At 43.4% G+C, this 26482-nt stretch overlaps 1 protein-coding gene across 2 annotated transcripts in view; it reads left to right on the top strand.

The window, feature by feature from the left end:
• znrf3 (zinc and ring finger 3) overlaps positions 1 to 26482 on the top strand; it is a 242337-nt gene that overhangs the window by 127438 nt on the left and 88417 nt on the right. For both annotated transcript variants that reach the window (XM_072247501.1, XM_072247500.1), the window contains exon 2: positions 5430 to 5555. In XM_072247501.1, the coding sequence (XP_072103602.1) occupies positions 5430 to 5555 (126 nt within the window). The remainder of the gene's footprint in view (positions 1 to 5429; positions 5556 to 26482) is intronic.

Genomic DNA, 26482 nt, shown 5'->3' with positions numbered 1-26482 from the left:
GTGTGTTTTGAGGACTTTAGTCCGCATGATAAATGCATGTCCTCATGAGATCTGAAGTTAAGTTGGCCTGGTTAGTCTGTTTTCCAGTTGAGGATGACTCAGTTTATGCTATGAGTTGTAAAATAGTTTAATTGGCTTTGATCAAAGGAAATCTATATTTAATCACAGGCATTTGAATACCAATGCAAGTTGAGAATTCTCCCAATCTCTAATTAAAGGGGTTTTCCCTTTGAGCTGAGGTGTTTCTGTATCTAGTAAGAACCTGATCCATACATTAGGAGCTTGGGATGTTGAATAAAGTGCCCAGTTCACCATGAGATATATTACCAATCTGACCTCCTGATGTAGACTTTTTCAGCAGCAGATACTATGAATTTTCCCAGCTGCGGAAATAATGGAACCATTATTATGGGGGAGAAAAATCATAATAGCTGTAAAGTCCATATTAGGAGGTCAGATTGGTAACAAGTACTGAGCACCGTACGCCGACACTCACTTCAGATAAATGGACTTGTCAAAGCCAATATGACTTTACTGGACAGAAGTAGGCATTTCGCTTGGTTTTGTAAGTAAAACTTTGAAAAAAACACCAACAAGAGAAAATCTGCAGGTGCTGGAAATCAGAGCACCACACATAAAATGCTGGAGGAACTCAGCAGGCCAGGCAGCATCAATGGAATCTTTGCTATATCCCCCCTCCTCCAAGTTTCACCTATCACGTGATATTTCTCTCCCCCCCCACCTTTCAAATCTACTCAGCTTTTTTTCTCCAGTCCTACTGAAGGATTTCAGCCCGAAACACCGACTGTACTTTTTTTTTCCATAGATGCTGCCTAGCCTGATGAATTCCTCCAGCACTTTGTGTATGTTGCTTTGAAAAACACACTTTGTCAAAAGTTTGTATTGTTGCTTCTTCAAGGTATAAAATTTTTAAAATTCACCGATGTACAGAGGCCACACCGAACACTGTATATGACCCCAAAAGACTCACCTGGAAGGACTGCTTGGAGCCTTGAGTGGTAGTGAGGAAGGAGGTGTAGGGGCAGGTGTAGCACTTGTTCCATTTTAAAATTTAAAACATTCAGAGATATACAAGAGGCCGCACTTTTAAAATTAAAATTAAAAAAATAAGAACTGTTGCTTCTTGTGTTAATTGATTGTTTCCAAATATGTTTTGGCAGACTTAATTTTTTAATTAAACCTGAAAAGCATTAACAGAAATGGTGTTGACATAATGAGGTTAATGACAACCTTAGGTACTCCTAGTTTATAAATGTAACAGGAGAAATGCTCCCATTAACAAAAGCTGAGCAAAGTATTGATTGATCTCTGTATTTAATCGGAAGCCACATTTTTATTGCAGGCTACATGGAATTGGTAATGTTCTTGTTAAGGTCATTGTGCTGTTTTCTTTGCATTTGGTTTTTATATCAGATCTTCTTACTGAGGGAATTCTCCAGATACATAATGCAGCATCTCATTTCTCCAGTACGTTTATCATGAGCATGTACTTCATATGGTGAGCACTTACTTAAGAAAGACATTATTTTTTCAGTGGAGGTAAAGAGACTAACAAATAAACATTATAAGACCATAAGACGTTAGAGTAGAATTAGGCCATTTGGTCCATCAAGCCTTCTCTGCCATTTCAGCATGACTGATCCATTTTCCCTCTCAACCCCATTCTCCTACCTTCTCCCCTTATCCCCTCATGCCCTAACCAATCAAGAATCTATCAACTTCTGCCTTCAATACACCCAATGACTTGGCTTCCACAGCCACCTGTGGCAACAAATCCCACAGATTCACCGTTCTCTGGCTGAAGAAATTTCTTCTCATCTCCGTTCTAAGAGGACATCCCTCAGTTCTGAGGCTGTGTCCTCTGGTCTTAGACTCCCACACCATACGAAACATCCTCTCCACATCCACTCGAATAATACAGTGCAACAAATACAGATGTCAGACACACATAGACTTTGAGCTTCAGTTGCAATTACCATGCAATTAGTAGTGTGATCACCTGAGCTGAGTACGATATTCTCCTAAAGGGTTGTCGATTGGTGAGTCCTCAGATGGATGTAGACGCCACGTAACCAGGATGTTAGTGTAGATTCCCTTATTGGAGAACACCTGTTGCATGGCTTTGTCTAACATGGGGAGGCAGACGGATTGGAATTTGGGTTTAGTGACATGGAGTGCAAGGTGGGTGAAGACCCTTCACTGCTACGGCCTTTCTTTTCATCGACTGCCATTGTGATGTGTCATCTTCCTTTGAGGTCTTGGTTGGGTCGCTCTTTATCTGGAACCTTACCACCATGGGTGATCCTACCAGGCACTAAGTCCAAGATGGAGAAACTCTGCACACCATTGCTCTTGAGATCTCAGGAACTCACAGGCCTCTCCAGCACCATAAGGTGACGATCCTCGGAGAAGATGCAGATATAAGTAAAGAGGACACATGCCCAAAGACAGCCACTGCAAAACAGGGCAGACACTGAAGCTTAGAATTTAAAAACGAAGTGTGCAGGGAAGTACTCAGCAGATCACTCTTCCAACAGGGTTGCATTTCTATAGAGCTCCTTGTTACTGCCACATCAGGTGAAGCTTGATGTTACAATGTAGTAGAGTCATCACTTTATGTGTGTATTGGTAACTCGAACCAAACACATTCTATTTTACGAGTGTTAATGGAAATATTGCCCAGAGCATTCGTATCCAAAATAATGGCATGGATATTTTACCACAGGGCATTCTTGAGAAATCCAGCATTGCAGCAGCCCGTGAAAAATATCCAGTCCCTTGGCGCAACCAGAGCAAATCTGAATCATTGCCTAAACATTCCTGAGGAAAGCCATTTTGGTCAAGTTTAATAAGTGAGGTCGATCACCGTTGCTGTAATCTTAACCAGCTCGTGCAAGCCCCTGCTTTGTAACCAAGGCCAAGCATTATTAGAGGTGGCATAAGTATTGTATATTCTGCTGTCAAATAGATAGTTTCCCCCTTGTTTGGCTTTCTAAACCAAATTTAATAACCATCAGAAAGCCATTCATCCTTTCTTGCACTGTAATGCAGGTCTGTTAGCAACAAGTTGACCAGAATAATAGGCAATCAATAAAAGATGCAGCATTTTGTTCATAAATTGAGTCCTTATCTGCTTCCATGTGTTTTTTTTTGACAATTTACCACGTCACCACCAGGGCTGCAAATATAGGGGCACAGTGGCGTGGCTGTAGAGCTGTTGCTGCACAGCGCCAGTGGTGTTGGGTGCTGTCTGTGTGGCACTTGCATGTTCTCCCTGTGAACTGCCTGGGTTCGTTCCTCCGTGCACTCTCGTATAATCGCATAGCCCAAAGACATGATAGTTGCTAGGCTATTTCCCACTGTAAATTGCCCCCATTGTCATGGTGGGCAAAAGAATCCAGTGGAAGTTAAGAAAGTGACGAGAACTAACAACAAATAGGTAGTTGATGGTTAGTGTGGTGCTGATTACGTGCTGTATGTCTCTGTGATTCTAAGTGTAGTAATGAACATTGGTGGAAGGGGTCTTCCCCACTCTTCTTGCGAAACACAGTGAAAAAAGAAGGAGGTAAAGGGCTTGCTCATTCTGAACATGAGATTTTGGGTATGGAGTGACATGTTTAATGTGAAGTTTACCCTTGATGTATATCAGTGCTGATGTGGTTGATGAAGTCATCAAGATCTATTCATTGAGTTCCAATGGGAATTTACTTCTCCCAGTAGTAGATATTGTTAAACTTACAGTATCCAATGTCAACATAGTATTGTGCAAAAGTGTTAGGTACATATATATCGCTGGGTATTTGCACAGTACTGTATTTGTTAACATGGAACAGAGAGCAAGTTTGTAAATCTGGCAGGAGCAAAGGGTGTTGGGAATGACAAGGGTGGATTTCCACTTGAGGGGTGTGGGAGAGGTGGCAGAGAGGGAGTGCCAGGGTCAGGGAATGGTGCGGGTTCAGACACACCAAGCCCTGAGAAGCCAGGCAAGGTCATTTTGATCCCAAACGATTGTTTTATTGATCATTACGGAATGTCTCTCTGGTGCTTCCCTCCCTCTCCACTCCCTTTCCCTTTACCCAACCATGATTCCTCTCTCCCTGCTCTCTTCCCGCTCTTAGTCCACAATACTGACCCCTGTCAGAATCAGGTTTATCATCACTCATATATGTCCCATGAAATTTGATTTTTTTTTGCGGCAACAGTACAGTACGATACATAAAATTACGGTACTGTGTAAGTCTTGGGCACGTTAGCTAAATGTATGAGCCAAAGATATTTGCACAGGACTGCATGAAAGAAAGAGAAAAGTGCATTTATATAGCAACATTCACAACGTGCTTTACTGCCAGAGGGGTTTGTTTTTGGAAGTGTGGTCATTGCTGTAAGGTAGGAAATGAGGCAGTCAAAATTTCCCCAGCAATATCTGCAAACAGGAATGTGACTTGTAATCTGTAATCGATAATTTGCTGGGCTGCTGCTAACTAGCCGGGACACTGAAGTGAATTCCTATGTTCTTAGTGTTAACAATGCAGGAATTTTTATATCCACTGATCTGAGGAGCCCTTGCAACAAGAACGTAACCACAGGCAACCTTGGGAGAGAGGAGTGAATGGGGAGGTGGGGTTAAGAGGAATGGTATATACTCTGATATGTGTTTCTGAATAAGTACATTCTTTTGAGATGGGGAGGCGGAATTAGATATCGTGAACATGAATAATAATTACATAACCACCCACTGACCAATCCATCGTATGTTTGAAATTTGATCTCGACAGTTCAGGGAGCTACACTGATGGAGATGGTTGCTTCAAACCCAGTCCAAGCTAAAATTTCATACTGTCTGAACTGAATAATTCATCAAAGGAAGCATCTAACACAATAGGCATTTGTAGTTGTTTTATTTATCTCCCTATTCTATTCTCCCTTCTGAAAGTTCCCCTCCCCCCATGCATCAACATAGAAGCTTATATTTTTACAGTGTATGACTGATCTGTCTATGACCTTTGAGAGAAATACAGGACAGCTGTAGCTCCAGGATGAAGAGACAGTCCTTACGGGTATTGTCCTCTCTGCTTTGGATAGCCTGCCTTTACTGGACTGTTTTCATATAATAGGATAGGGCAGCAGTCACTACCCAGGACAAAGATGTGTCTACCGTTCTCCCTGTGCTGAGCTGTGGTACAGTACACTGACTAACAGTGTATTCAATCGCATCAGTGTAATAAATCCTAGGAATAATAACAACGTGCTTCCCTTGCTCTTTGGTGTTAAGTGAAATAGATGTCCATGTACAAAATGGATAAGAGATCTGCTCTGAGAAGGAATTGAGGAAACATGTTGAATCAGCTGAGAGTGACCATATCATATAGCCTTGAACCTATTAACTTGCTATTGTTGTTCCTCCCCAGATGCACCCATTGGGACTATGCAACAACAATGATGAGGAGGACCTGTACGAGTATGGATGGGTGGGAGTGGTGAAGCTGGAACAACCGGAACTGGATCCCAAACCCTGCCTCACTGTGCTGGGCAAGGTAAGACAGAGACCTCATCTACACAAGCTCACAGGGCTGGGTGTCAGCGTTTATCTCTTTACCTTAACACTAAACCTGATGATTTAGCATGTTGGTTATAGTTAGAGATTGCCAAACATTCACTTTCTTTGGCATTGTGAGCAAACCAAGGAAAAGAAAATACTATGACAATTACAGAAAAGCATCAGGTTTTAGCACCTCCCATCTACTGTATATGAAATAGTGGAGGTGCAGAAAATTGGATATCAAGTGATGAATATTAATATTCAGTTTTTGTAGCTAAGAGATGCTTCTGGACATGTATATCTGTTGTAAAATTAGCATGATATTTGTGCTCTTTTTGTAGTAGTTTATGAATACCAAAAGATGATGATAATAGTGTGTCAAAGGATGCACGAAGTCCATGGATTACTTATGAATTCTCTGCTCCATCACCTGTTTGATCTTCCCGTTTGTTGTCGCTTCCTTCTGTTTTTGGTATCTCATCTTCTCTGCATTATGACAGAACCTCAGTTAGTACATTTCACTAGTGTCTGCTATCTCGTATCAAGTTTCCTTGAGCATGCTGTTCACTTCTAGAGAGTTAGTCTCTGGTGTTACTAGGTAACATTTTTCTCTATTTCAATCTCTACTGCATTAATATTACCCTCAGGCTCTGGTGAGGTATCAATTTTGTTATCACTTTCGGTAAATATTAATACAAAATCATTAAGTAATATGATAGATATTCACTGTCAAGGGGCAGGCTATTTCTTCTTTGCCAAGCTCGTCTTTCTAACACAGCAGCTGAAACTTTTAGAGATCAAAGGGTTGATTTTGAATAAGTTAAGCTAACAGCTAATATTATTTGTTCAGCTTCCTGGCATAAACAGGAACCAGTCTACAGTTCTTAATGTAAATGGCAAACAATAATCAGCCTGAAATTGAAACAACAGCTTTGCAAACAAACAGCATTCTTTATGGAATACAAGATGCAGGCCTACAGCACCCTAGGCTGACTGCTCAGGAGTTGCTGTGCAAGACAGTGGAGTTATGCTAATTATCTGTTACAAACCAGACAACACTGGCTAAGTTATTTAGTTCAAGGAAGCTTTCAGACCAGATAGATACTATCTTTTAGCACATCAAATAGCTAATCTGTTAATAGTTGGAAGGTTTGTGTGTTCAAGGAGTCAACTTCACAGTGTTAATTGTGAGAATCTAGGAATTATATCTCCAGAAGCTTTTATACCATTTGTGTAAAAAGATAGCTTGAAAAAACATCAAGTGTGTGAAGTCAACCAAGTGGTAAAAAATGGTAAATATAGAGAGCTGTCAGACTTGTTAGGAATGGTAAAGAACAGCAAGAAGATTCACAGAAAGATGGGGTAACTAGCATCCATTCCTCTGCCTTCAATTTCCACAATGGATGATATATTCATTTGGAACTCATTGCTATGTCTTTTAGCTTATAGGAATTGTACCTATTTTTTGGAAATCCTTTGTTTTAGAAATCATTTGTAATTTGGAAATCTCATACAATAGACACCTATGAATTTTAGGTATGTTTTAAGAATTTTCTCTGGATTTAAACATGTATCACGAACGATAAACGAACTGTGTTTTTGAACTACAGTGTTAGGTGGAAGTATCTCAACTTTGGCAGGGAGGGGGGATGCCATCGCTCAAATCATGGGTATTAGCAGCTAAACTCTCTATGGAGGATAAACAGGGGAAGGAACTAGTTTTTGAAGTGCAGTGTAACCTTTAGTAAGATCTTCGCTTGAGGTCAGAACTTTGCAGTCAGCAAGCCCAATACCATCACGATAGTTATGCAATTTCTCTGTCATTACTTAAGAATATAGCTTTCTCACCCTTTATCGGCTTGATTTCTCAATCATCTTGTTTCCACTTCTGGGAGTCATATGGGAACACAACAGCGGTAATTCTACAAGTCCCTCACTCTCTGCCTTGCCCATATCCCATGAATAAATAGCGAAGTAAAAAAATCCAATTCCTCAACTATATTTTTTCTATAATAATGTGCAACTCCTAATCTCTACCATAGTCTCTCACTGCCTCTTGTAGTTTGCTTGACTCTTTCCTCCCTTCCATACCTACCTCACCCTGGAATTCTGAACATCAGTTATCTCCCAGAACTTTCTTTGACTGTGGACTCATACCACCAGCAGTGCGATCTGAAGACTAGACTGAATATGTCTGTTGATGTATGGATGAACTGATTCTAAGGCTGGGGCAGATGACAAGGACGGTCCCCCCTGATCTGTGAGGCCCTCTTAACAACAGGGCTGACTGGCATTCATGGCTTGTCAACTTCTTAAGGTGGCCACTATTTTTTATTATTATTTCCAGGACTGTCGATTTAAATACTTAAAAGGTTACCTAAAGCCCATCTTGTACACATTTAATCCAATGAATTTGCAATCTTCTGAATATGAAATGGCTTTTAATAAAATTGATTTTTTTTCTTTTAAGGTCTATTGATCATGGTGAAAGTAGAGAGAAGCTAATTTTTCATATAACGACAAAGTAAAGTTTCCTAAATATCTTTTTACAGTTTTAACAATGTGAAAATGATGTGCGTGTTTGCAGTGTTACTAACTGCTGATTGATGCCTGAAAGGCCAGTCAGAAGGAATTTGTATGCAGATCATGTACAGAGGGGAGAATGGGGCTGAATTAAAACCATGTTGATTGTCTATTACCCAGAGCTTGGCAACATTCAGATTCAATTAAAGTGCTGCCCCAATTCAATTCCACTCTGTAAACTGACGGACTTCAAAGAGCCTTAATCCCTCCATTCCAGTTTGTTTGAACTTGAGGAAAATAAATTCAAGGAGTCAGTATTCTTTTCCGCCTTCTGTTCAGAGTTTCTCCTTCCACAAAATGTGCTCAGGCTCCCTCGAAACGCTCCCAGTGTTAACCTTCAAGGTACGAAGATACAGGCTAATCCGTATAAATCTGCAGTGCTGCCGTGCAAATTTCTGAAGCGCTCCACCCTCATTGAAGTCTTGTCAGCCAAGTATGTGGGTGTTACGACAAGGGTGTGCCCCTGTAATGCCTTGTGGAAAAACGCTAAAACACCTGAAGTGGGAGCTGGTGACCCCGGATGCAGACATTTATTTGTTGGCGCATCTGATGAAAACTTGCTGTGTTACCATTTACAGTGACCATGGTTGGTGGTAGCACTCTCTCCTGTGACTAGTAACTTGGGAAAGATGTCAGAGGGTGGTTTTTCACCAATGGAACTGCGATGCAAAAAGAGCCTGTGCCTTCAGGAAAGGAGGAAAGAATATAGAACAATGGAAATCACTTTTACTTTTTTTTAATTTCACTGCACCACAAAGCTCACTACTTTGCTGCAGAAGCCTTACCCAACATCTGATTGAGCACAAGTCTCACCATGTTCCCCAAAGCACATGCACATCCTGACCGTTTTGTTTCCCTGCCTTTCAGTAATGTAGGACCACCAAAGCCTGATGCAGAACTTGAATTGAGATTAACCCAGTCACAGCAAAGGTCAAACGTGGGCATGTTGTAGACTTCTGTGTTTCTGTTCTACATAAGTTTCCGGTATCATGTCTTAGTGACGTTGCGATTGTTGTTTAGTGGGAAGTAACTTTGGTGACAGATATTAGATCAATGAGAATGGGAGTGTTTTTCAACACCAGAGAAAGAGCTGGTATGCACCACAAGCAAATACTGTGGTGTAAATCAAAAGACGTGCACTTGCAAATACTGCTTGGATACCTCACCGAGATTAATGCAAAGAATGTCAGACGTATAGTGTGCGGTGTTTATACCACCAACTGTTTCTGCTCACATTAGGGCTATGATTTGTCAGTCATCGAACATAGTAATGAAGAGGTGATGAGTAGACATTTATTACATTGCTGTAATTCAGGCACATCAAACACCTGCCTCCTTTGTATATTTGTCATTCATAGGGTTTAAATTATTACTGCGTCTTTCAATGGGAAACAATGAATGGCTGGGAACCTCTGACTCCCTGGCTATTTTAACTTGTTGCAGGCTGGACCATAACCTACCCAAGGGCCAGATAATCAGACTGGCACTGTGCCTGCAGATGCCACTTAAACACTATTGTGTTCAGCATTCAGGCTCTCCGGGACTCCGGGAGAGAAAATCTGTCAAGTCTCATCAAGCCATCACAAATAGCTGCTAAACACTATTGACACATCACTGGCGAGATTAGGGAATGGGGAAGGAAAATTCTGGAGGTTTTACTTCCTGGGGTAGGCACTCCTACAACAGTAACGAGACATGTACTCGAATCATCGAGGCATAAAAGGTCCACAGGCTTAATTTTTCCAATAAGACAGGTAAGTACAATAGTTGGCATAGACATGGTGGGTTAGAGGGCATGTTTCTGTGCTGTAACACCAACAGACTCTTCAAATCCCCCTTGCCTGTTGGCTTCACTTGAGCTACCATGGCCACTGCTGACTCTGGTCACTAGCTGGGGTGGTCCTCACTTTTAGCTGATGATGCAGACCATACCTCATTAACTAGAGCTGTCCAATATGCATCTTTCCCAACTGACTTCAATTAAAATAAAAGTTGGGAACAATAAATCAGGAGTGTCTTATTAGAGAGTTACAATATTGATATTGGTCATGTTGCAATATTGCCTCAGAATAAAACCACCCCTCATTATGTCATATTAAGTAGGGAAAAAAAGTGTCTTTATAATTGGATCAGGTTTACTATCTCTGAGACATGTGAAATTTGTTATTTGTGACAGCAGTGCAGTGCATTACACAGAAAAATTACTATATGTTACAAAGAAAAAAATAATAGATGGCGGGACTGTCAAATGTCGAAAGATTGGAGCGACTGGGCTTGTATACTCTGGAATTTAGAAGGCTGAGAGGGGATCTTATCGAAACATATAAGATTATTAAGGGATTGGACACGCTGGAGGCAGGAAGCATGTTCCCGCTGATGGGTGAGTCCAGAACCAGAGGCCACAGTTTAAGAATAAGGGGTAGGCCATTTAGAACGGAGTTGAGGAAAAACATTTTCATCCTGGTGGATATATGGAATGCTCTGCCCCAGGAGGCTGTGGAGGCCAAGTCTCAGGATGCTTTCAAGAAAGAGATGGATAGAGCTCTTAAAGATAGCAGAATCAAAGGTCATGGGGATAAGGCAGGAACTGGATACTAATTGTGGATGATCAGCCATGATCACAGTGAATGGCGGTGCTAGCTCAAAGGGCCAAATTGCCTGCTCTTGCACCTGTTGTCTATAATGCAAAAGAGGAATGGTGTGGTGGTCTTCATGGACCATTCAGAAATCTGATACCTGAGGGGTAGAAACTGTTTCTGATACATTGAGTGTAGGTCTTCCTGTTCCTGTACCTGCTTCTGGATGTTAACAACAAGAAGAGGCCATGTTCTGATGCTGAGGTTACTTAATGATGGATGCCACTTTCTTGAGCCACTGCCTTTTGAAGATATCTTCAATGGTGGGGGGACCTTGCACTGGTGATGGAGCTGGTTGAGTCTACACCCTCTGCAGCTTCTTGTGATCCAATGCATTGGAGCAAACAGTGATGCAACCAGTCAGAACGCTGTCCACTGAGACAAAATGGTGGCAGAGAAAGTTAGAAACTGTTCGCAGATTATAGCGCACACCACAATCCCGCAGTTAAAGGCCAGTTGCTTTGTTTTAAGAGCTTTGTAGGCGGAAGAGGAGGAATGGCTATTGGTTCCTGGAAAGCTCCCTGTGTCTTTCTAGTGGTACCCTGAGATCTTTAGCCTGATTATCAGAACAGGGCAAGAGAGCACGATGCAGGTGATTTTCTGAGCTATTATATGCAAAAGAGAATGCGTTCTTACAGACCACAGCACAGAACTGTGAAACCCTACAACACAGGCATGACATTGTGCATTTTAACCAGCTGGGTATTCAAGAATCCGTGAACCTGAATTGATTTTGATGAGGACATGGATGCAAAGACAAATTTGCATATTATCAGAATATTGTGTACAAAGTAAGGGGAAAAATGGAACTGAAGAGCCAATCAGCCATAGAGAAGACACAAGGGGCTTTTGGTCCTACATTCTAGGCTGCTGAGCTTTACCCAGTCACTTGATCCAGTAGAACCCTACTTTGTTGGCACATGCCCATGATCCTTCTCAGTGCAGTGTTAGAAAGGAAGCTAATCACGGGATTTCATGAATTTCAGCAAAGCCACACCTTTTTTCAAGTTAGAGGCAACCTTGAATGAAACCAGACATCTCAAAGTGTCATCCTTGTTAGTTGGAATGCTGAGGCAAATTTATACTTCTGCTATCTTATTTCAGGAAGGTGTGGTTAGCTTTCTATAAACAACACACAAAGCTCTAGGTGTTTGGTGTTTAAGAGTAATGCATTCTGCTGAACAGCTCTTCCCAGGACCAAGGCTTAGTCAGGCAGGAGAACAATTGAATATATTGACTTACATCATCACGACCTGCAATAAAAGGCACCAGTTTTCAGTTTCAAGCATCCTATTGGGCCAGCATTTTATTCAACACATTGTACATTTAGTGGCCACTTTATTAGGTATACTTAATGCAAATATCTAATTAGTGAATTATTTGGTAGCAACTCACTATGTAAAAACATGTAGTTGTTGTTCAGACCAAATATCAGATTGAGGAAGAAATGGGACTTTGACCATGGTGTAAGACGTGGTAGTTTGAGTATTCCAAAAAACTGCAAATCTCTTGGGATTTTCATGCACAACAGTGTCTACACTGTAGATGTGAGAGACAAATAATACCCAGTGTGTCGCAGTTGTGTGGGCAAAAACTTCATGCTAATGAGAGGTCAGAGAGAATGGCCAGACTTTCAAGCTGACAAGAAGGCAACGATAACTCAGATAACCACGCATTACAACGGTGGTGTGCAGAAGAGCATCAGGTTGAACTTTGATGTGGATGGGCTACAGCAGCAGAAGACCACGAACATACATTCAGAAGGTCCCTAAAAAAAGTGGCCATTGAGTGTATTGTGCATGTAGGGGTAGAGTTTCCACAAAATAATCTCCACCTCCACAGTAAAACCCGTGGAGAAATTGCCAGAATGACTGAGCTCATTTTTGCTATGTGACCTGCAGATCCTGTTTCAAAATTATGATATCAGAATGGGAAAACCCTTGGGATAGTTTCTGACAGATTAATTTTATGTGGGCATGCGTTTTGTCCTGTTCACTCATTTTTTTCCCCTCTATATATTTCTCGGGATATTGGATGAGATTGTCGGTGGTGAGGGTGTGGGGGGTCTCCACTGCTTTTCCCACATCAATTTATATTGTCCAGGATTACATTAGGGTTGGTCATTTGAAGCTCTGGAGGATTTATAAGTTTCAGTGAGCAGGCTGAGCATCAGAGAACCACATCAATCACTGATAATTGCTAGATCACGTCTTACACCGTGGACAAAAAATTCTGGCTGGTGAATTCTTACTTGGAGCTTTGTGTGTTTAGGCTGATTAAGGGGATATCTGTGTGCTTAACTCTCCCTCGACCCCTCTTGCATCCTGAACCCTGAACGTACTTGCATTAGTAGCAGTTACAGCTCACAATGCAATATGACTGAGTGACCGTGATCGATTGACTACAGTGTTGGTTCAGAACCTGTTTAGTGCAAGTTTCCAAATTATAGACCAAAAGGTACATACTTTCACAATTGACCATAACAATAAGGAAACAGCAATGTGCATTAATATAGCACTGTCCCCATGGGAAAGTGCGATATAGACACCAATCGAGGAGACACTAATGTTAGGTGTAAGAGCTTTGCTCAAGCAAGAAGGCTTTAAAGAGGGAAGGGTGGAGTGATAGAAACATTTGGGAATTCATTGCAGAGTTTAGGGTCCAGGCTGACATGAAGAATAGGTTCAAAGGTACAATTTAATGTCAGAGAAATGTATACAGTATACATCCTGAAATGCTTTTTCTTCACAACCATCCACGAAAACAGAGGAGTGTGCCCCAAGAATGAATGACAGTTAAATGTTAGAACCCCAAAGTCCTCCCCCCCAGCTCCCCTTCCTCCTGTGTGTAAGCAGCAGCAAGCAACAATCTCCCTCCCCCCACCGGCAAAAATAAAGTGCACCCACTACCAGCACTCAAGCGTGAGCAAAGCAATAGCAAAGACACAGATTTGCAGTTACCCCAAAGACTACATTGCTCACCGGATAATTCGACATGCTGCAGGCTCTCCTATTAGAGAAAGGAGTGACTCCATTTTCCAGCGAGCGGGAAGACATAACGAACAACTTGCTGGTTTACGACGTCAAAATCTAATCACACCATTTGCAGGTTTCGTTTGATCAGAGGTCTCTAGCTGTTCTCGAGCCAAATGCAGACTATGTTTTATTAATAACTTGTTACTCTTCAAGCATTGAGATGTAATAAGAGGTGATGCTTTAAGTTGTGTGGCACCTTAAAAACCTTTATGAAGGAGAGAAACAGTCCCTTTGAGCATAAAGGGAAAGGACTGGAGGATTGGCTCAGTACTCTACCCTGGGTAGCACAGTGCTGTCCTACCCCATCTGCAGTGCCCCTGTCCTTAAGTGTTGGCAAGCATAACAGCGCCAGGGTTACCCATAATTTTCCCAGGAACACCATTTGCTAATGCCTGTGGGAGTGTTGTCATGAAGTGGTGGGAGGAGAGGGTAAGAATAGCAGGGCACTGAGGACTATGAAAGAACAGAGGGGTCTGGGAATACAGATGTATAAATCCTGAAAGTGGTGTCACAGGTAGATAGGGTTGTAAAGAGAGTTTTTAGCACACTGGCCTTCATAAATCAATGTATTGAGTACAGGAGTTGGGATGTGTTGTTTAAATTGAATAAGACAGTGGTGAGGCCTAATTTTGGAGTAATGTGTGCAGTTTTGGTCACTGACTATAGGAAAGATATTAAGATTGAAGGAGTGCAGAGAAAGTTTACAAGGATTTGGCAAGACTTCAGGACTTGAGTTATAGGGAAGTGTTGAATAGGATAGGATTTTATTTCCTGGAGCATAGGAGAATGAGAGGAGACTTGATAGGAGTATACAATATTATGAGGGGTATAGATTGGGTAACTGCAAGGAGGCTTTTTTCCACTGAGGTTGGATGAGACTGAAATTAGAGTTTATAGGTTAAGTGTGAATGGTGAAATATTTGAGGGGAACATGAGGGGGACCCTCTTCATTCGGAGGGTGGAATGAGTCGCTAGTGACAGTGGTGGATGTGGATTCGATGTCAGAGGTTTGGGTAAGTACATGGATAGGAGGGTGATGGAGAGCTAGGCTCAAGGTGCAGGTTGATGGGACTAGGCAAACTATTATTTTGGCATGGACTCGATGGACCGAAGAGGGTGTTCCATGACTCTAGGAGAGAAGTTGGATGGCCCATGTGGTGCCCCTTGAATGGGAAGGTTGAATGGTTTTCTGCATCACTGTGTGGTGAGGTTACATGATCTTATTTGCAATTCAGTGAACCTGTATCATCAAGGGATGTATTGAACACCTTTACCAACTAGAGAATCGAATTGTTGGCTTCGGGAAGGGGACAGAGGGTAAACATACACCAGTCTACATTCGGGGGGAGGGGGCGGAATTGGCGGTGGAGAGGGTCAGCAGCTTTAAATTCCTGGGCATTAACACATCTGATGTCCTGTTCTGGCGCAATACATTGGTGTAATTACAAGGAAGGCACTACCATCTTCCCTTTCTTAGAAGATTAAGGAGATAAAACATGTCACTGAAAACTCAAACAATCTTTTACTGATACACTGTTCAAAGTATCCTGTCTGGTTTCAGCGTGGTCTGGTACAGCAATCCAAATCCACAGCAATGGAAGAAGCTGCGGAGAGTAGCGTACTCAACCCAGTAGATCACCGGCACAGGCCTCCCCAGCATCAGTAGTATCTACGTGGTGCACTGCCTCAAAAAGGCAACATCTACCATCAAAGATTCCCGGCATTCCGGCCACACCATCTTCTTGCAGCCACCACCGGGCAGGTTGAACAGAAAATTTGGAAGTTGCACACCAGCAGGTTCAAGAACGTTCAACCATTGGATTATTGAACCAACCTGCACAACCCCAATCCCTGTTTCTGTATAGCAACACCATGACCACTTTACGCTACTGTGGACTTTTTTTTGTTCTAATTGTGTTCGTTCTTGCGTAATTTATAGTTAATTTATGTTTCCTTGTGAATGCTGTGTGCCTGTGGTGGTGCTGTTAGTAAGCTTTTCATTGTACCTGTGTACACATGTCCTCGAGCAGGTGATGGCCAAATCAGCTTTGATTTGACACCTTTTTGGGTTCATTGTTCCTTTGGATGATGACGGGGATACACTATGCACAACAAGGCAACTCTGCGACTCTGCGTGTACGTTTTATTGTCCTATGCGGATAGCCTGTGGAATTGCTGTCTGGATTTTCCTAGCAGGACACCTTCGACTTTTGCTGACTGGGTGCAGCTTTTCCCGGCTGTTCCTCCTTCTGTGTGCCAGTGTCCCCGAACCGACCAGCTCCCAGGATGGGAACCCACTGAGCCGGTCGCCATGGTCACTGGGAAGCTCTTAATGCCATGTGGTTCCATGTGAGCTGTTCCCTCGCAGAATGACTTGGCTTTGAGACTGGAGTACAATGAGTATTATTAAACCTCGCTTCTTGTGCATCAAAGCAGGGCCTTTTTCTAAGCTTTACCACTAAGGAGCAGACCATTTTAAGAGGCCAAAAATAAAAAAAAACGCCTCCCAACCTGCCAGTGAGGGAGCTTTGAGCACACTGATCCTTTTGATAAAAAATCATCAACAGTTAACATAAGATGAGCAGTTAACACCTACACAAAGGACGGGTTCTTGAGGGGCAGCAGGGGTGGTGGGGGGGGGGATGAAATTCCCCTTTTTCAGCTTGATTGTCTCTGAAATGAAAACCTGAAGTCCAAGATGCACTCTGTGGGGATGAAGCATAAGATATTTAAAATCCTCCAGTGCTCAAAGTCTGTGTGTGAACCAGCAGCCAGAAGAGAAGGGATCCATTCCGTGGCCTCTAGCTGGGAGCTGGACAGCAGTAAATGATATCAGAGAGTTGGTGCCACTTTGATGTGGAAACCAGGAGGTTTTCCTCATTCTTCCACTGTGCCCCAAGCTTTGTCCTGCTCTAGGCTCTCTTGCTGTGACATCCTGTGGTGATTGGGCTTGCTTATTCATCCCGAGCCTTGGTGGTTACAGGCCTTTTTCTTTTTGTCCCAGGAACGGATTCCCTTAAAGGGGAGAGGGGAGGGGATGGGGATACTTTTATTGGGGGGGGGAGGGGGATGGAGGAGGATAGCTGCGTTTGTTTGGTGTGTCATTGTGATGCAGAGAGCGGCGTGCTGCTCAGCTGTGACCTGTGAGGCCTGAGTTAATGTGTGAAGAGACCATTTTGAAGTTGGTTCCACACACCTGGCTCAGTGGGAAATTGGGGGGTGGGGGGACTACTTGCCATGACTCCAACTGGATTTTTAAAATTCTGCAGGGCCTCTTTGATAACAGACTGTGTCTGCATTAAAAATAAGAGCGACATCTTAAAATGTTTTGATTCTACTCTGTGTGCATTTGCTCAGAGCTGTTGCCAGTTGTTTAAGTGTTCTTAATAATTAACATGCATTTGGCTTGACCACGTAGAAGACATCGATCCTTTTAACTGTCTCCACCGCATTTCCTGCCAAAGCATCTGAGAAAACAACCACTTAACCATATAGTTACTGCACCAAGATGGCCTTTCAGCCGAGGAAGCCTATGCTGACCATCAGTTCATATCGGCTGTTTAATGCAGTGATCAGATTCCAGCTCCTTCTCAAACCTCATCCACCTCATTTTCCCTTTAGACACTCCAGAGGTGAAAACTGTGACGTTTCTGGAATCTTTACCTGCCAGTCTGTCAGGGTCATCTGCTGTATCCGATGCTCCTGGTGTGGTCTCCTCTACATTGGTGAGGCCCAGTGTAGACCAGGGGACCACTTTGTCGAACACCTTCACTCCGTCTGTCAGCAAGCAGGATTTTTCGGTGGCCATCCATTTTTAATTTCATTGCCCATTCCCATCCGGGTATGTTGGTCCACATCCTCCTCTGCTGGCATGATGAGGTCACTCACAGCTTGGAGGAGCAGCAGCTCATATTCTGTCTGGGTAGTCTCCAACCTGATGGCATGAACATCCAATAATCACCTGCCTATCACCTCCATCTGGTGCCTCTCCTCCTTTTTCTTCTCCCTTGGTCCACTCTCCTCTCCTATCAGATTCCTTCTTCTTCAGCCTTTTCCACCTGTCACCTCCCAGCTCCTCACTTCATACCCCCCTCTCCCACCCACCTGGCTTCACCTATCACCTTCTATTCCTTTCCCTCCCCCCCCCCCCCCCCCATCTTTGCATTCTAGCTTCTTTCCCTTGTCCTGACAAAGGGCTCGGCTCAAACTGTCAGCTCGTCATTCCCCTCCATAGATGCTGCCTGACCTGCTGAGTTCCTCCAGCACTTTGTGTGCGCTACGCTGAGTTTCGAGCATTTGCAGAATCTCTTGTGTTTATCATTTCTGGGCCATGCTAACACAGCAGTGTTGCTGATTTGACCCTCATTCATTCAGTGGAAACACATTTCAACAGCAGTGTCTTTTTTTTCAGTTGAATGTGTACTTGCTGAGTCTGATGTCTACTCACACTTCCTGTTTGCACAACCTGACATCCTGGTGTCAGACATTTTGCTTGTGTGCCATTAGCGTCTTGTAAAAATTTTTTTGCAACTGCTTCTTTTCGCGATCTTACCTTTTGAAATGCTTCAGACGCTGGAAGTGTTGCCTCAGCACAAACTTCAAGATTGATGTGCAGCTGTTGATGGAAGGCACCTGACCTGGAACTGATAACGTTGCCAGATATTCTGTCTCTCCACAGGATGAGACTTTAACACATATCAATCCACCCACTCAAACCTATTGTGAAGCAGTCATTGGCCGTATGTGGTCCTTGAACAGCCTGTGGACCAGAGGGAAAATTCCCTCAATGTGCTGGGAGGGATTGGAACTATTTGTGGAGCTGTTAGTCCAGAGCTCCAGTGATCCAGGTTCAGTATTAACTTCCAGTGCTGCAGATCATAAATTTGAGAGAGTCTGCAGATGCTCTAAATCCAGAGTAATATATACAAAATGGTAGAGGAACTCAGCAGGTCAGACAGCATCTATGGAGAGGAATGAACAGTCAATGTTTCAGGCAGAGACCCTGTATCGGGAATCTTCACCAGGACCTTCATCCTAATGAAGTGTCACAGCCTGAAATAACAATTGTTTATTCCTCTTCATAGGCACTGTCTGACCTGTTGAGTTCCTCCACCATTTTGTACATGTTACTCCCATGATGTGAGTTTTTATTGTAAGCCGCATGGTTTCCTCTTGAAGCTGCGTTTCCTTCCACGTCCCCAAAACACGCAGATTAGTCTGTTTGTTGCCCACCATTGGGAAAATGGGAAGAGGAAAGTAGGTCTGGTTGAATTTGTACTGATTGTTCACACAGACATGCCACGCTGGAAGGCCGTCTTGGTGTTGCAACTATATGAATAAGCAGTTGTTTGGTCAGGAGCTTTGGCAGGCACTAGAGAATAAGATGGAGGACCAGGAATTGCTCATTTGATACTCTGAGCCTTCTCCGTTATATACTGTCTGATCTCTACTCCAGCTCAGCAGTCACTCCTGATCCATAAATACCAGAGTTACCCTGCTATCCAAAACTCTGTTACTATCTGTCTTGAATGTATTAATGACATCCTCTAGACACCAAGGGTTCCCGGTTAGGAACCCCTTCTCGAGAGGAGTGCCTCAAAAATTCCCAACTATGCAGAGTGCTGAAATTTCTCCCTACATCATCCTCAAATCATTGGGCACTTTCTCCTTGTCCCTGGTGCCTGGTGCTGGTCTTTCCAGCCAATAGGAACATATTGCCAGTACTTATTTTTATCAGGGATATTGAGATTGTTTTTTTTAATACAGTCTTCCAAAATGCCTGGGAATATGGACCTTGATTACTGATCTTCCCTCACTGGACAATCCTGTAATCTGAAATCTATTCTGATGATATTCCTTGAAAAAGGTCTCCACCCTATAAATCTGTATACACAACACTCTTTTCTCATGTGCCCAACAGACACTGGCTAGTGGTTTGAAGTTTTGTGGGTTTCTGGGTTGCACAGGAAATTTGTTACAGCATTTGTTTATTTAGAGATGCAGCGTGATAACAAGTTCATCTGGCTCAACAAAGCCGCACCACCCAATTACACCCATGTGCCAGGTAACCCATTAACTGGTACGCCTTTGGAATCTGTTGAGTCAGTCCGCACGGTCATGGGGACTGCAGACAAACCCAGGTTGCTGATCCAGTTTCAGCATTAGCCTAACCAACACAATACCCTTTCCAGGCAGTGGATTGGATTTGCAATTTCTGCAGCAGTATTCCCTGTGTAGGGCTTCTGTAGAGCACTTTCCAGGAAAGTGAGTAACTTGGAAACGTAGAAAGTTAGGAACAGGTTTAGGCCATCTGATTCTTTCACATGATCACAACTGATCCTTTATCTCAGTACCATGTGTCTGCACTCTTCCCGTACCTAATACCCTTTAAAGCCTTTTTGTAGTCAGAAATGGCATCTTCCTCCTTCATAGATGTTGTGTCATTCAGTCTTGCTGTCTCCTATGGTCATCAAATGATCTGAGGGATGTCTATCATTGGGCACTCTCAGAACAGTCATCTTTTCATAGTGTTACTTCAGGAGCTAGTCATAGCCCTCTGTCTTGCCAATCTCTGCTTTTAGTTTACCCAATAGAATTTTTTACAATTTACTTTTATTTTTCTCACCGTATACCTCTCCTGTTTCTGTTCATGTTGATCTATTCTTGGTCACCCATTGCCGAACTCAAAGATCCACTCTTCATCAACGTTATTGGGGACATCATGCATTCTTTAATCTAATATTACCTGTAATTTTTCTAATTAGCCATGGCTTAATGATTTTCCCAGGCCGGGTTGGTTCCATAGGTAATATACTGCATATTCTTTGCAAGTTATGAATTATTTAACCAGTATCAAGAGTTCTGTAATTTAAACTAGTTTTCTAATCTACATTAATGATGCACTTTTCTTCCAGCTGGTTTGGACTTATACTAAATCACTAATAATATCAATCTATAGTTCTATCGTATGCTTCCTCTGAGCAACTTTCCTGGTTAATCCTCTTCCATAAGCACAGTGATGCAGAAAGCTATTCTGAGCAATTGCTGACTTTGCTGAGTGGATATCTATAACCCATTGAGCTTTGCAGCAAAAATTTCCTACGTTGTGTTTTACCCGAACCATTGATATTTCTTTTCACCTGTATTTTATATACTAAACGAATTGAACACCTCTGGTTCTGAATTCTAGAGCAGTTTCACAATTATATGTTACTGGATTACAAGTACAGTGACTTTAATGAAGGACAAGTTATTTCAGTTAGGGTACTCCCCAAAACTTTCTGTCCTTTGTTGTTGCTTAAGCCTGATTTATACTTGTGCATACAGGCTACGCCGTAGGCCTGTTATATACTTCTGCTTAGCCCTACGCCGTAGGGAGCATGCGTTGTAGTGTCTGCGTCGCTGTGCAGTTCACCGCCAAAACGCTAGTTGGCGGTGGGGTTTCTATGCCATTGTGTTGAGTTTCTTCGTGAGAGACATGGACGAGGAAATGCATTTCAAATATTTTCGGATGTCGGCAGGTAGAGTTGATGACTTGGCTTATCATCTCCAACCATTTATTTCGCATCAGTGTACAGACATGGTGGAGTGAAGCAACCGGAAATGCATAGGAGGAAATGCGATGCTACCAAGCAGACCAATCACAGTTGTTGCGGTCTGTGTTGCTGCGATGCATGAGTTACTTTTTTGGGGAGGTGCATGTCACCATACGGTGTAGGGTACGCGGTACCTACGGTGTACACTTGATGCACAAGTATAAATCAGGCTTTAGCCTACACCTTATCTTTACATTATCCTTTACTACCCCAGCCATCTATTATTTTTCTCATCTACAAATCATTTATTCCAGAAAACATTGTTCCAAATTAGTCACTACGACACATCTCTTTAGATATTATTAAGAGAAAGATGTTTTTTTTCCTCTCTGTAGTGTTTATTCAACTGGAATGACCATTGTCAATACCTGAGTGGTTCTCTTACAGTGGAGATGAGAGTCAGAAACTTAAGGCTGGGAAGGCCCAGGTTTTCCATGACTGGTTACCAGAACACTGTGGGCAGCTTCTTGCCAATAAGAAAACAAAAACACTTTTAAAATGAATTCACCTTCTTTGGCCTCTATTACAACAGCATTCTTTGCCAGCAGTTTGGGTCTGTTGATGAAACTGCACCACAGCTTCCCAGCACGGCCTTGGGCTAAAATTGCAGGCAAACTCCAATGATGTTATCATTATCCGTTCACTATGTTTAAGGAAAGACCCTGCTGTCCTTCTGCTGAATCTCTCCTCTCTCTCCCCCCCTCTTTGCCCCCTCTCTCCCCTCTCTCCTCCTCCCCCTCCCCTCTTCCCTCCCCTCTTCCCTCCCCTCTTCCCTCCCCTCTTCCCTCCCCCTCTTCCCTCCCCCTCTTCCCTCCCCCTCTTCCCTCCCCCTCTTCCCTCCCCCTCTTCCCTCCCCCTCTTCCCTCCCCCTCTTCCCTCCCCTCTTCCCTCCCCTCTTCCCTCCCCCTCTTCCCTCCCCCTCTTCCCTCCCCCTCTTCCCTCCCCCTCTTCCCTCCCCCTCTTCCCTCCCCCTCTTCCCTCCCCCTCTTCCTCTTCCCTCCCCCTCTCTCCTCCCTCTCTCTCTCCCCCTCTCCCTCTCTCTCTCCCCCTCTCCCTCTCTCTCTCCCCCTCTCCCTCTCTCTCTCCCCCTCTCCCCCTCACCTCTCCCCCTCTCCCCCCTCTCCCCCTCTCCCCCTCTCCCCCTCTCCCCACTCTCCCCCTCCCCTACCCCTCTCCCCCCTCCCTCCCCCCCTCACTCCCTCTATACCATTCTCTCCTCTTTCCCTCCCTCTTTCCCTTTCACAAGCCCAGACTGATGTCACAGCTCACAGGAAAGGTGTGGTAATTTGGTAACAGCTGAGTCAATTTCTTGCTTTATGCTTGGCTTTTTCCAGCAAGAAGAGCCTATTACCCAACCCATTTTTCCCTCCAGGAGTTAACTGTGGCGACCCTGGTATTGTCCCCACTGATCGATGCGTACTGACATATTTTGGCCATTGCCAAGGCAGTAGATTTTAGCTGGGACTATCCTTGGTCATCTCATTTCCTCTTTTAAAGGACTTGAAGACTGTTCTGCTGATAATCATGTTGCATTGATGCCCAAAGGCAGCTATTAGTCAAACCTCCCCTCGGACCGGTCCACTGTGGCAAACTGTTAAACAGTTACTAACATCTATTAGCAGCCCTCTGTGATGTTCCATGTGCGAAGCTATCACATGATCCATCAAAGAGCAGAGAAGCACTGCAGACCATCCAGAAGTGATCGAAAAATCCAGGCTAATCGTGCGATGTTTGGGCTGGAATGGAGCCAGCTTTCTGCTGGCTGTGTCGTTTGATGTGCACAGTACAAGGCTCTATTTCTGTTGTTTGGGAAGGACCTTTAGGATTCCAGCCAACTGTTCACTTTGGCATTAATAATGAAATGGTTCTCCAGAGCAGCCTGCATCTTGCAAAAGAAAACCCGCAAGTCTGGGTTCGATTCCTGCTCATGCTCAGCAACAGAGCAAAGGGAACAGAGGTACAATTTGCACTGTTGACTAATAAAGTTCCCTTCCTTCCCTGCTTTCCCTCATACAAATTGAATCAAATAGTATGTTTTGAAAATTTCTATCCTGAACGGTTAATGTGGGCTGAACAGCATCAGGTGCACTGTAAGGCTGCTGGTGGAATTCATTGATGGCCAGGGCTATAAAATTGATCAACCTGAAACCAATAAAAGCTCAGAAATTCCCAAAATATTCCTGTGTGACTCCACAGAGGTAAGTTTTTTTTGTCACCTCCACTTGTACACTGGCCCCCACAACCCCATTTGGTCCCAATTCTCTATTCTGCTTGTAAACACAATGAATAAAAACTATTTTTAGACATTCTTTTCAATGTCCTCATTCATCCCCCAGCCCCCTTCACTTCCAACCTTATAAACCCAAGCCCCAGTTTGGGTGTAAGCTATTTTTTATCTTTTTTTTTCTGATTTTGTCTGTTTGATTCACAATCACAAACTACTCAATGATTTCTTCTCTGAAATAGAAGTGCCCAACTATAAGATCGGGATGGGTTCAGTTTTGGGAGCCAGGTTGTCAAATAGCCTCCAAGCTATAAAATGCTGCAGGTGCAGAAAATCAGAAATAAAGGCAGACAATGCTGGAAACACTCCAAAGCATTCTCCGTCTCTCCCCCCCCCCCTCTCCCCCCCATCTGTCTCTCTCTCTCTCTCTCTCTCTCTCCCTCCCTCCCCCCCTCTCTCTCTCACACCCTCTCTCAATCTCTCTCTCTCTCTCACCAGACATTGAGTAATTTCTAACATTTTGACTTTGCTCAGGTAATCTCTTGTATTAGCTCCTATTTCCAGGATTGGCCTGGAAACTCCAGGAATTAAAGCTCACAAACTGGAGAAAAAGTTTGGGAGGAATGTATTTTTGTTACATTTTCTGGTTTAATCCTGACCTCCAGTGCTCTGGGTGTGGAGTTTGAATGTTTTTGTTATGACTGCTTGGGTTTCTTCTGGATGCTGGTGTTTCCTCCCACTTTCTCAAGACACGTGGGTTGCTAGGTGAATTGGCCATAGTAAATTCCTCCAGTGTGTTGGCAGGTGGTTGAATCCGGGGAAATTTTTTGGGAATGTGGGGAAAACAAAATGGGAATAGTGCAGGATTAGTGTCAATGGTAGTTAGATGGTTGGTGCAGAGGGCCCAAATCCATGCTGCAGGTAAGAGACGAACAACTCAAGAATGCTAGAAAGGACAACCTAACCCAACAGAAATTCACATACAAAGGCTATTTTATGCACATTTTAATGCCATAGTGATCGTTTCATGCTGTTGAGACTATGGTTTGAATTGCTTCTTTCAGTGAGAGTGGGGGTAAGAAACGACGCAAAAAAAAAAACAGTTCAGAGGTCCTGAAAATTTATTTTGGTCCTATAGAGAAGGATTACAAGCATAAGATATACAGTAGGAGCAGAATTAGGCCATTTGGCCCATCAAGTCTGCTCCACCATTTCATCATGGCTGATCCATTTTTCCTCTCAGTCCCAATCTCCTGCCTTCCCCCCCATATCCCTCCATGCCCTGACCGATCAAGAACCTGTCAGCCTCCGCCTTAAATGTACATAAAGACTTCGCCTCCACAGCTGCCTGTAGCAAAAAATTAGAGATTCACCACTCTCTGGCTATAGAAATCCTCCTCATCTCCGTTCTAAAAGGACACCACTTTATTCTGAGACTGTGTTCTCTGGTCTTAGGCTGTCCCACCATAGGAAACATCCTGTCCACATCCACTCTATCAAGGCCTTTCACCATTTGATAGGTTTCAATGAGGTCAAACCTCATTCTTCTGAATTCTACTGAATACAGCTCTTCATATGATTAGCCATTCAATACTGTGAACCTCCTTTGAACGCTGTCCAGTTTCAGCACATTCTTCCTAAGATAAGGGGCCTAAAATTGCTCACAACATTCCAAGTGAGGCCTCATCAGTGCTTTATAAAATCACATTACATCCTGCTTTTATATTCTAGTCCTCTTGAAATGAATGTTAACATTGCATTTGCCTTCCTCACCACTGACTCAACCTGCAAGTTAACCTTTAGGGAATCCTGCACAAGGGCTCCCAAGTCCCTTTGCATCTCAGTTTTTTGTATTTTCCTCTCCATTTAAAAATAGTCAACCCATTCATTTCTTCTACAAAAGTGCATGACCATTCACTTCCCGACACTGTATACCATCTGTCACTTCTTTGCCCATTCTCCTAATCTGTCTAAGTCCTTCTGTACCATCTCTACTTCCTCAAAACTACCTACCTATCTTTATATCGTCTGCAATATTTGAACAAAGCAATCAATTCCATTGTCCAAATCATTGACGTATAATGCAAAAAGAATCGGTCCCAACACAGACCCTTGTGGAACACCACTTGTCATCGGCAGTCATCCAGACCAGCCCGAAAAGGCTTCCTTTATTCCCAGTATTTGCCTCCAGCCAATCAGCCACTGCTTTACCCATGCTAGAATCTTTCCTGTAATATCATAGGCTTGTAGTTTGTTAAGCCACCTTATGTGTGGCACCTTGTCAAAGGCCTTCTGAAAATCCAAGTATTCAATATCAAGTGATTCTCCTTTGTCTATCCTGCTGGTTATTTTTTCCAAGGAACTCCATCAGATGTGTCAGGCAAGATTTTCCCCTGAGCAACTCCTTAACACAGTTTGTTAGAAGCTCCAGCTGGATATGCACTTCTCGAAGTTGTATTTGTCGGGTTCAGTGGCGGTCTCCCTGCCTTCCCACATCCCACAAGAGGAGCATTGCACTATCATGCCTGGCAGCTCTGCTCTTCTAGCTGAGCAGATATAAAGAAGAGAAGGAGGGGGGAAAAAAGCTTGAGCCTTTCTTTCCTTTGTTTTGTCTGACTGAAGCCTCGAAGAGCTAAAGCCTTAAGCTCACCACTCTGACTCTGGCCAAGCAGAAGACTGCTGCAATGATGGCTGCTTTGCTTGCCCCTGCCTTCCTTTAATTTTCTCCTACTTATCAATCCCAAACACTGATTGGTCACTGGTCAAAGCTGTTTTTCACTACTGCTGCCTTTTATCATTGGGCAGGGACCCTGACCAAAGTCCCCTCCTCTCCAAACTTCCAATGTCCG

This window comes from Mobula birostris, chromosome 31 (assembly GCF_030028105.1).
Source record: "Mobula birostris isolate sMobBir1 chromosome 31, sMobBir1.hap1, whole genome shotgun sequence".
Classification (NCBI taxonomy): Eukaryota; Metazoa; Chordata; class Chondrichthyes; order Myliobatiformes; family Myliobatidae; genus Mobula; species Mobula birostris.
This window is presented reverse-complemented; position numbering and strand designations above follow the sequence as displayed.